The sequence below is a fragment of the Schistocerca serialis genome, chromosome 9, assembly GCF_023864345.2.
Source record: "Schistocerca serialis cubense isolate TAMUIC-IGC-003099 chromosome 9, iqSchSeri2.2, whole genome shotgun sequence".
Taxonomy (NCBI): domain Eukaryota; kingdom Metazoa; phylum Arthropoda; class Insecta; order Orthoptera; family Acrididae; genus Schistocerca; species Schistocerca serialis.
This window is the reverse complement of record NC_064646.1, coordinates 266,807,799-266,820,118: the sequence shown is the minus strand read 5'-3', so window position 1 is coordinate 266,820,118 and position 12,320 is coordinate 266,807,799. Positions and strand designations below refer to the sequence as shown.

The window sequence follows — 12,320 nt, the reverse complement described above, 5'->3', positions numbered from 1 at the left end:
CGCGTTCACCTTGACCTCAGCTCGCTCCCAAAGGAGGTTACCCCAGCTTCAGTATCCCACTCGCAGTTTGTCGAACTTCGTTCGAAGTTCATTAATACGATCTTCATTTATACAGATGGCTCTAAGACCAATGATGGTGTCGGGTGTTCTTTTATTGTCGGGGCTCACAGTTTCTAATACTGGCTCCATGGCCATTGTTCGGTCTTCACAGCTGAGCTATTTGCCCTCTATCAGGCTGTTCTTTACATCCGCCACCACCAACATTCTGCTTATGTCATCTGCTCTGATTCCCTGTCTAAGGACATTTGATATGCTGTTTTCTTTTAATCCCTTGCTGTTAATGTGCCTTTTATAGTGTTGTCCTTTTTAGTTGCTGTTTTAACATTGTGCCTCGCAGCGCATTCATAATTTAGTCTGGGCGTTAATGACCACTGTAGTTGTGCGCTCTAAAACCACAAAAAAAAAAAAAAAAAATTGCAGCTTGCATTCATAACTTCAATACCATCTATGTCTTTCTCATATTTTCCAAACTCTAGTGGGTCTACATATTTGACTGAACTAGAACTCCTACACAAGGAGGGAAAGTGGAAGAGAGCTACTAGCAAAATAGAAGCTATGAAAGATGTACGATTTTTGTGTGGATAGTGTATGTAGTTGGTAACATGTTGCCCATAAAATTCAACTGTCCTGGTTTTAGTGTGTCTGCTCATTGTTCATTATTTACACATTTTGTTTTATAATGTGTTTTCTTGACTTCAAATATAGAGTAATCGTTTAGAGCACTTTACATTTTGTGATAACTGTAGTCCTGTCATTTTGCTTGTTTTGTTGTTGTTGTTGTTAGTTATTTTTCTTAATTGTACTGTCATTTCACCAGATGTATTTCTCTTTGATTTGCAAAGCACATCAGTGGTCACAGGGTAAACATTGTGAGTATTAATACTTCTAATATTAATTCTAACCACCAACAGTTAATACCTGTCGTGTTTATAACTTGACCACTGAGACTGCTTTGTCAATAAAAGTGAAATACTTCTTGGGGAAGAGCTTTCCAATCTGCAGAATCCCTCTAGTGGAAACAAATTGTAGCAATTATTCTTGAAATTTTGGAATTATTAATCACATTCCATTTATCTTAAATTTGAAGGTATTCCTGCAACTCATTAATTTGTTTTACACTAGGTAAAGGATTTTTTTGAGTATTGGTTGGAGTGCAACTTGTTTTTTCAAGTTGTGGATAACATTTATTTATTTTCATTCGTTGTAATGTCTTTGATAATGTTGTATTGTGACTTTGTTGAACTTGACATGTAGGCAGATTTGTCAAGAGTATGCCAACAAAGCAGCGTATGAAGTTGAAGGGTGGAGCAGTGGTAGACCCAGATTCAGGTCTGGAAGATGTTGCTGAAGTATACCAGAAGAATGGCACAGTCTACAATGCTGTTCTTGGTATAACTGATGTTCAAAGTGGGAAGAACTCATTCTACAAGTTACAAGTTCTCACCAGTGGCTCAAGGTATAATTTAGTGCAATTCACAGTTTTGAATATATAGATTAATTTGATATTGAAGACGTAATGCCTTATATTTAGTTTAAAAATAATCACAGGTCATAAAGCTAGTAGAAATTAACACACAAATACAATTCAATCCTCAAAGCTCTAGTGCCAAAACGTTGGAAGCTATAAAGGTACATATGAAATATAAAAGTAAGGCTGTTCAGAATTATTAGATTTCTTTTACACTTTCTTAAGAAACCTTTGGTTCCAAAAATTCATGTTTGCATTTAGTCTTTGTTTAGTTTTGTCACTTGCAGTATGCCCATCTATTATTGTGTTATTTGTTGCTTTTTTGCTTCAGTTCAAAAAACTTTGTCAGTTTTAGTGAAATAAATGCTTGAGAGTTCTTGTTGCCTCAGATTTGTATTCAGTATCACACTATTGATGACTTCCTCCGTTGTCACCACCAGGAGAGTTCAGTAAACCTTTAGTTACTTGGCCGAATCATGTCATGGAACGTCACTGTTGCAGAACTTCCATATGCTATCAGATATCATGTTGATGTCTAGGACAGAACAACATTGGTGGTGGTGCTGATTTCGTTAGATGCGAGTTGACTCATTATTTCCCTGTTGCCTTTCAGCATCAAGTGCCTGTTTCTGTGTACCATCAAGGGTGTAGCTTCTGTCCAGGTATATTGTCACTCACTGATCACAACAACCTTTGCCGACTGAATCCTGATAGGTAGATACAAAGGGTAATAATTCTGTTTCGTCAAACATAATCGTATTTTTGTTCATGGGGCCGTCTTTGGCAACAGCAGCTTTATAGAAATCGAGTTACTCAATGTGGCGTTAGCAGTCAGTGCAGCTTTCTGAAATTGTTTGTATTGACTGCCCAAAGTAACTGCCAGTACATTCACAAGACATTTTATGAATTTCAGGAACACCGTGACTAAGACCTTCTGTTACTGGGTGCAGCATCTCTAATATTCTTGGTTGGTCAGAAACTGAATTGAACATCATGTCTCTCCAGGATTCTTATTTTCTTTGTTGTAGCTCCAAAGAAACAAAGGAATGCTAGAAGCTAATGATCTTCTGATGACTGAATATCTATAGATACAGGAAAAATCATTTTACGGCCAATTTCAGTGGTAATTTAGGCAAAACTCACGTTATTTTTTGGCAAAATATGGTGTTACTTTTTTCCAGGTCCTGTGTTTTCTGTGCTAGATTTGGTGTTACATTTTTCCCCAATTTCGCTGTTCTCCACTTTTTTAGCAAATTTGGTGTTACCATTTTTCTAAAATTCAGTCTTCTTTTGTCAAATTTCTTTCTTACCATTTTCGGCATTGGTCAATTTTGGCGTTCTTTGCCAATTTCAGTTTTTCATGCCAATTTTGTTGCTTTTTGATCAAATTTGATTCCATTTGTTGCCAATTTCATTGTTTGTGTCAATTTTTTTTATTTTTCTCCTTTGTTTTATTTTTTGCCAAATTTGGTCATGCTCTGTAGCCGGCTTCTGCTCTGTAGCCGGCTTCTGCTCTGTAGCCGGCTTCTGCTCTGTAGCCGGCTTCTGCTCTGTAGCCGGCTTCTGCTCTGTAGCCGGCTTCTGCTCTGTAGCCGGCTTCTGCTCTGTAGCCGGCTTCTGCTCTGTAGCCGGCTTCTGCTCTGTAGCCGGCTTCTGCTCTGTAGCCGGCTTCTGCTCTGTAGCCGGCTTCTGCTCTGTAGCCGGCTTCTGCTCTGTAGCCGGCTTCTGCTCTGTAGCCGGCTTCTGCTCTGTAGCCGGCTTCTGCTCTGTAGCCGGCTTCTGCTCTGTAGCCGGCTTCTGCTCTGTAGCCGGCTTCTGCTCTGTAGCCGGCTTCTGCTCTGTAGCCGGCTTCTGCTCTGTAGCCGGCTTCTGCTCTGTAGCCGGCTTCTGCTCTGTAGCCGGCTTCTGCTCTGTAGCCGGCTTCTGCTCTGTAGCCGGCTTCTGCTCTGTAGCCGGCTTCTGCTCTGTAGCCGGCTTCTGCTCTGTAGCCGGCTTCTGCTCTGTAGCCGGCTTCTGCTCTGTAGCCGGCTTCTGCTCTGTAGCCGGCTTCTGCTCTGTAGCCGGCTTCTGCTCTGTAGCCGGCCTCTGAGTTTTGCCAATGCACTGCTATTTTTGCGAGTTTCAGTGTTATGTTTTGACAGATTTGGTGGTATTGTTTTGTCAAATTCTTTTGTTTTTGCTAAATTGTGTCTTTTTTCCCTTGCACAGTACTAAATTTTTTCCAATTCTGGTGATTTTCTTGTGTCACTTTCAGTGTTAGTTTTGGCAGTGCATCGTAGTTACGTGGGAAATGATCATTCATTTTAAGATTATACATGATCCTCAAGCTTACGAAAATAAGGTGTCAAAATGCAATCTCGGCATTCATTAACTAGCAGTTGTGAAAATCGGCATACTACTGTCATCAGTTTTATAAAAAAATATTTATATGTGAAAATGTCGAATTTCTGTATTTTGTAAAAATTACGAATTTCAAAATGTTTTCTTACAAATTGCCAATTTTGCATTATTTTTATTATTATCATTTTCGTGAAGTGTACCTATCCCCAAGGTGTATCTGTTCTGTAGTGAGTTCAATTTCCATCCACCTAAGAAAATTGTAGAGGTATTTGTATAACATTTACATTCTATAACCTGACTATGAAATATGAATTTTCATTGTTTCACTTTTTTATACATAACATCCTACTTAATGGATTTTTGTTACCAGTAAGGACTTTCCTTGTTGCCAGAGAGTGCTAATATGACCATTTAATGTTAAGTTTCCCAGCTCTTTCTGACCATTCTGGTTGAAATTTTAAATTGAGAACCCATCCACGGAATTAAAAAAATTTAGCAAATGTTCCCCATTTGCAAATACCAGCTTTTGAAGAAATACACCTATATTGGGGGTACACCTATATTTCCTTCTCTAACTTTCTCTGTAGATCAACATGGTATCGTCATTGTTAATCAATAGAATTTTGCACTACAAATGCCTCTAGCAGAAATCCACCAGAAACTACAATTTTCCCACAAAATTCACTTTATTATTCACAAATTTTACAAACTATGTAGTGAATCTTATTGAAAGACTTATTTTGAAGGAAATGGACTAGACTTGAAAAACTTCAGTTGACCCTGTCTTTATTTACCGTTTGGGAGGTGCTACATGCAGGTGCCGTTTTGGACAGTTGCATGTTTTGGGCAATTGCATGCCCAAACCTCCAGGTGTCAGATTCATACAAAACAAGTCGATAAAGTAGCAATGGAAACTCTGATTTAGGTTGTATTATGTGCTGTCATCCAGCAGAACGTACTAGGGGTCTTTAGTTCAAACCCCATTGATCAATTTATTTATTTACATCTTCAACTTTTGTGGTCCTGTCCTCCTCAGTTGCGCGTAATACTACGGTATATTGATAATTTTCACTTATGGACCGTCTGACAGCAACTGAATAAAACACAATTTTAGTGCAACAGAAACCAAAACATTGCATTAAAACAAGCGTTTAGTGCATAGTGCTGTGGAATGCAGAAAAAACAGCAAATTGGCGCTCATAGGAAGAAGAACAACACCAAAAATGCAACAGGAGCATAATATGTAAGAACCTGTCTACGCAACCTGCCACTGATGATGCCTTGCAGAAAATAAAGGCGAAACGCGTATGGCACTAAAATTGTGTTTTATTCAGTTGCTGTCAGACGGTCCATAAGTGAAAATTATCAATATACCGTAGTAATTTATTTATTTATTTATTTATTTCTTCATGTATAAAAATGTTATATGGGACAACATATTTTACTTGTAAAAGCACTGTTTGAAGTTAACAGCAATGTTCTCTTGGCAATCTGCTTTCGCTTCCTTTCTTTGACAGTAATAAACCTATATAGTACATTTGTAGTTTCACTTAATATGCAATCAGAACAGGAAAATAAAGACACAATGGGATCACATATGCAGTAGTAGTAGTAGTACACATAATAAAACTATAACAATGAAAATAATGTAAATAGATAGATAAAAATAATCTACTCACCAAGTGACAGCAGAGGAAACACACACACACACACACACACACACACACACACTGCTTGTACATTCTGAAGAAATGAAGATCAAATAGTTGACAAATGGATGTTGTGTTTACTGGAATTATGTGAATTGTGATTTTGTCTTCTGGTAGGTTATTTTGTATGTGCAGGTCATGAACAACACAAGCATTTTTGTGGGGCCCATAAGAATCCAGTATTAGCAGAAGTTTCTCTCCACTGATGTGTTCCACTACCGCTTCTTATAGAAATATCCTGAACAGTTCTTTTGTCATTTTAGTAAGAGGGTTGAGAATGGACAATTAAATTTGGTGCTGGAACATGTAATGATGTATGCAAGTACTCCAAGAACAAGAATCTTGACGGACAACAAACAGCTTTGGGGCAAGTTCGCCAGTCTGTGAAAGCAGTGGAATAATTGTGTGTGCTTATGGGTTGTCGTATGAACCGACTGTACAACCCGTACAATATCTTCAGAACATGTAGTTGCAAGAGTGTGGCCCTCAGTCATCTCCTTGTTGAATCCACTTCCGTTGCTGTTGTAGGTGTTTGCATCTGTGTAAGCTGTCATGAGTGCACGAGTTACTTGTTGTCAGTCCTCTAACGTTTTCTGAATTTCGCTGTAACAAAATATTTGACTTTACAGCTTACAATGTTGTTCTTGCCCTCCAGTGCAACAGACAACTGTTACTGTTGTCAAATCTTGGGATATTTAGCTATCTTGCATTTGTTTTTGTCCACAATTTAAAGTCTGCATCGTAAACATCAATCTTCCTGGTGACTGTATTTGAAGGTCTCCATAACATGCATTGTAATATGTTCGTACTTCTTCACAGACATTAACTCTCCACTTTCCTGTTGCCATTTCCATTCATACAACATACACCAATCAGGACATCTAGTGTGAAATTTGTTTTTAATTACAGAGATTGTGTGATTTGCAAATGTTTTGGTTGGCTTTAGCTGCTTTTGGACAAAGCCAATATTTCTCCATCCACATCTACATCCATACTACCGCAAGCCACCTGACGGTGTGTGGCGGAGGGTACCCTGAGTACCTCTATCGGTTCTCCCTTCTATTCCAGTCTCGTATTATTCGTGGAAAGAAGGATTGTCGGTATGCTTCTGTGTGGGCTCTAATCTCTCTGATTTTATCCTCATTGTCTCTTCGCGAGATATACGTAGGAGGGAGCAATATACTGCTTGACTCTTCGGTGAAGGTATTTTCTCGAAACTTCAACAAAAGCCCGTACCGAGCTACTGAGCGTCTCTCCTGCAGAGTCTTCCACTGGAGTTTATCTATCATCTCCGTAACGCTTTCGCGATTACTAAATGATCCTGTAACGAAGCGCGCTGCTCTCCGTTGGATCTTCTCCATCTCTTCGATCAACCCTATCTGTTACGGATCCCACACTGCTGAGCAGTATTCAAGCAGTGGGCGAACAAGCGTACTGTAACCTACTTCCTTTGTTTTCAGATTGCATCTCCTTAGGATTCTTCCAATGAATCTGTCTGGCATCTGCTATACCGACAATCAAATTTATATGATCATTCCATTTTAAATCACTCCTAATGCATACTCCCAGATAATTTATGGAATTAACTGCTTCCAGTTGCTGACCTCCTATTTTGTAGCTAAATGATAAGGGAGCTATCTTTCTATGTATTCGCAGCACGTTACACTTGTCTACATTGAGATTCAATTGCCTTCTGTGGTATTTTATCATTTCCATCACTTGAGAGGCCCTTCTGGCGATGATATCACAGGCATCGACTCTAACCCTTTCGCTCGCTCACCAACTAACGATTCTGCTCCACCTGATGTGCACTCATTTTTATCTGCTGTTTCCTCTTTGATGACATTCAATGCATTCCACTGATCAATTACATCCAGTGGGAATGCTGCATGCTTTCTCTCATCTTCAGTTATTTCCATTGTTGTATGTACACAAGTCACTATGCAACAGTTCAATAAGAATGTCAATAACATTCCACAGATTCATGTCGTACAACAGCAGTACCTGTAGCGTGCAGGCTAGATAGCAACTGCAGACCCATTTGTCTTTGCATGCACAATTAAAAGTTTCTAGCCACAACACACACTTCTGATGTACGCTGGTGCTGCTGTCTTCAGGCAGTTGTTGTTGTTGTTAATATGTCTGCACCTGTGATGCAGTAGTTCCTTTATTCTGCTGTTCCAATTGTTTGTTTACTCTGTGAAACTATAAATGCACTAGCACGAGTTGTGTCTGTACTGTTGCACATGTCCAACAGAACACCACACCTATCTATATAAAAGTACTCAATAGGTTTGCCACTTTCAACCAATTGAGCAAAAGCGAACTGTCAAAAGAACATTGTTACAATCCCTGAAAAGTCCTTTTACATGTCAGGAAAATGTTCTCACATATAACAGTTTCACGTTTAAACAGTTAACAAATTAAGCAGAGGGGTTTGAACACAGTACCTTTGGTACAATGACCTAACACACTGCCAACTCACCCACGAAATCTGTAAAACAATCACTCACAAATATACATTTCTGGTATTACTTTAAATTACCATTTTGCGCATGTTCTACTGAATGATAGCACATAGCACAAACTAAATCTGTTTTTGTTGATACTCCATCAATATACATTGTGTGGTACCAGTCTGATGTGGAGATTTGGTGTCAGTGCCAAGTAAGTCGAGTGAGTGCACCCACCATAGGTTGTCACATCTTAACTAACTCTTCTTTATATCTAATTCGTCATTCTGCATCCGGTTTCTTACTTTTGATTACCATTGGCAATACTTTTTACTGAAATTACTTGCAAAATCTGAAAAATGCTCCAACACAAAAATAAATATTCATTCCCAACTTCTGATACCAGACCAGCATACTACATTGAATTGTACTTCTTTTGACCCATCTCTCAATTCTGTTAATATAACAGAAGTTATTAATTTCTTAATATACAAGAAATTGTGCATCTTTGACTCTGTCACTCCTAAACAGATTGTGATTGTTGTAAGAGGTCACCATGGGCTCACTTGTTTCATCTTGAGAAGACCTTTGATCTGATAGCTTCTGTAGCTGTGGCACTTCATGCATTTGCTACTGTGGCTTTGGTTTTTTTTTAAATATCCATTAGGTAGAGTTGCTTGGTTTAGCTACACACACACACACACACACACACACACACACACAGTGCGCTTCCTGTGAAACTCTTCCACCTCCTGATATCAGTGATCTGTTACTTCAACAAACAAGTTTGTTGGAAAATAATTTTGGACAGATTCTTAACCAGTATTATATGCAGGCCCAACAGAAAACCACCACTTCTGCCATCTGAACACTGCTTAGCACACACTGACCACACATCCCTTTTCTCTCAGACTGATGAGTGTACTCACAAGTGTGATTTTGCTCAATGCTCAAGAAGGTATATTGTCACATGTTCTACTTCAGCATATATATATTCCGCAAGTCACTTAACGGTGCTTGCTGGAGTGTGTCACATACTACTACTAGTCATTTCCTTTTTTGTTTCACTTGCAAATAGAGTGAGGGAAAGAAACTTAGTGTTCGTATTTGAAATGTATGTTGGTGACAGTTGAACTGATCTGCAGACTGCCTCAAATGCTGGTTTTCTAAATTTCCGCAAGAGTGCCTCACGAAAAGAGCGTAGTCTTCATTCCAGGAGTTTTCTTAATACTTGCATACTGATAGAATCTTCTGGTAACGAAACAGCATGCCACTGAATTGTTTTGATGCTTCCCTTCAGTCTGGCCTGGTGTGGATCCCAAACACTTCAGCAGTACTTAAGAATATGCTGAACTAGCATTCTGTAGATGTCGTCATTATTGTCTTCAGTCCTAGGGATTGATAGTTTATTGCAGCTCTCCACAGTAGTCTACTCTGTGCAAGCATCTTCATCTCTACATAACTATTGCAATCTGATGCATTTGAACATGTGTACTGTATTTTGGCCTTAGTCTCCCCCTAAAATTTGTACCCCTCCACCTCTTCCTTTCATTACTGAAGTGAAGATTTCTTGATGCCTCAGAATGTGTCCTATCAATTGATCCCTTCTTTTACTCAAGTTGTGCCACAAATTTCATTTTTTCCCCAGTTCGATGTAATACCTCTTCTTCAGGTACTCAGTCTCCAAATGAAATTTGCAGCATTCTTCCATAGCATCACATAGGAAACACTAATATCTTCCTGTCTGAACTGATTATTGTTCATATTTCACTTCCATACAAGGCTAAGCTCCAAACATATAATTCAAAAAAAGTCTGTCTAACAGTTAAATAATTTTTTTGTTTTCTTGAGGGCCCACAGTGTGATATGTCTTGCAGAGATGTTATAAGTAGAGAAATCCAAATTGCTGCTATGTTTAAAGTATTTAGTGCTTTATTGCTTTGTGCTAGGCCTATTTCGGCTACAGTGCCGTCCCCTTGCTACCTGTGTATAATACATTTTGTTAACATTTATTCCTGTTCTTATGTAGAACTATTGTCAATATTTGGTGATTATACAACAGTAGTTACGCTTAGCTATTTTTGACGTCCATAAAACATCGATTGGTATTGCCCTTCCATTTTATATCCTCTGGTTTGGCAATCACCATTTATTTTGCTACTTATAGTGTCTAATAGTAGCAGCTTCACTTGAATTAATTTGACTACATTCCATTACTCTTGTTTTACTTCGTTGGTCCTCATCCTGTAACCTCTTTTCAAGACATTTTTTGTTCGATTCAACTGCTCCTCTTAGTTTTCTTTTACTGTTGCTACATACAACTCTATGATAGCACCCTGAATTGTCCAAATCTCTTATGAAATAATCTGGATCCATCTGTCCTAATTTTAATTAGCCACTCTCTTTCTAGAACACCTTCAAGTTGCGTAGTAAACAAGAGTTCTATCTTTATTGCAGGTTTTGCTCAGTGTGTCCTTGGACTAAAAAGTACCATTAACTGGGATACTACTCACATATGAGCGCTTCGTAACATTTTGACTAACAGGAGACAGGTTGTGTGTGCACATGTATGTGTTATATATCAAGCTGTCTGTGACAGTAGTATACTCTTCAGTTACAATACATCTTAATGTCCAATTAATAGGGACCGGATATTGGGAATATGTAGGATTTGTTTTTTGGCAATATTCCAAAAACTGCAGTTACTATGTATTTTGTAATTTCTAACTAAGAATTCTGATACCAGTTTTCATATATGTATTTTTTAAAATACTTCAGTAGTTATTAAATAATAATTCATTTTTAAAAAAGGAAACTTTCACGCACTATTTCACACCCAAAGGGGTTAAATTTCCAAATAATGCTGAAACAAATATTTTTTTTTATTTCTGACTGAGAAACCAAATACCAATTTTTGTACTTCTGGCTTCAAAATTGCTGTAATAGCAACATATTTTCAATAAGTCTTTCATCTCCTATTTCATGTGCATAGGAGTGGAATTTCAAAAAATCTTTTCTTAAACAATGACTACAGCTGAAGGTCAACATCCTTGTTTAAATTTAAAGTTTCTACCCTGAGCGGTTTGGGCTGAGTGATGAGCCCGTCAGGACATTTCCTTTTGTATGTAAAGATTAGGAGCTAGTTGTTGAGGATGACATGACTGCACCATCTCTACAGTTTCCACTTTCTAACACCTGTACTAATAGATAAAGAATTATGCCATCCATTAAAGTCACTGCTTAAAAGTCAGTCGTGCCATACCTACACATGGGAATAACTGTGTGTTGGGATATAGTGTGGAATGGTCATAAAGCTAAAGACAGGCTTCCATTTGTTGGTAGGATACTGAGTGTCTGCAGTTCATCTGAAAAAAGAGGTAGCATACAAAGCTCCTGGTGGCGTTAACTGGATGCTGCAGTCTTTGTTTTGTGGATTGTTACCCTAAATGTGTAATTCACACTAGGAAATAAACATGAGCAGTATCGTTGTTTAGAAACAGCAGCTTCTTTGAAAGTGAGTACTCTTTTATGTAGGAAATAAGTTGTCAGTGTGTATATGCCCCAGGACAACTGGGAAAAACCCAGGAATTTTTTATCCAGCGAAAACCATGAATTCTTCATTGTTTTAATTTTCAGTTAAATTTTTGTGTTTGTCAATGGTAAGACTAACAAAGAATTTCACTTTAGCTCACTACTGCAGAATAATACTTATGTAAGAAAACATAAACGGGAGTATAATGCCAAAATAAAATTTTAGTTCCAAAGAAAATGTGCCTTTTACAATAAAACAAACTGCGCACACAAACAGCTGCCAATAGTGAAATGTGTCAAAAGCCTTAGGACGAAGATGGTGCAATACATCGTAACAACCAACTGCTTTCAATGGGCGTGATGATGTCGCAACTGTTTACATTTATAAGAGGTTGCAGGAAAATTTTGTGATTGGTAGTTTGAGAAGCAATACTTTCAAAGTAAATTTCCTTTTACACTAAATAAATTATGTTACTTGTAAGAATGTGCAATTAATTTCTTAAATCGCAGAACATTTGACTCCCATTCAAAACTTAATGCTTTGAGGGGCAGTCACTTAGAAAAATTTTGGGCATGGAACACTAGCCATACGCCATTATTTAATAAAATTTGTGTTTGTTATATCTTAAAGGGTAACACACTAAAAAAGACCAAATTCCAATGTTAATTTTTCATATTTATTGTAGTTCTTTCTTAGTTAACGAATTATGCAATAATGATGGCAAAAAGTATAATTATCCTTCAAAAAAAAAAGTGCAA

General features: G+C 37.9%; 1 protein-coding gene across 1 annotated transcript in view; it reads left to right on the top strand.

The window, feature by feature from the left end:
• LOC126418845 (poly [ADP-ribose] polymerase) overlaps positions 1–12,320 on the top strand; it is a 103,422-nt gene that overhangs the window by 60,678 nt on the left and 30,424 nt on the right. The window contains exon 11 of the mRNA XM_050085832.1: positions 1,315–1,516. Coding sequence (XP_049941789.1) covers positions 1,315–1,516 — 202 coding nt within the window. The remainder of the gene's footprint in view (positions 1–1,314; positions 1,517–12,320) is intronic.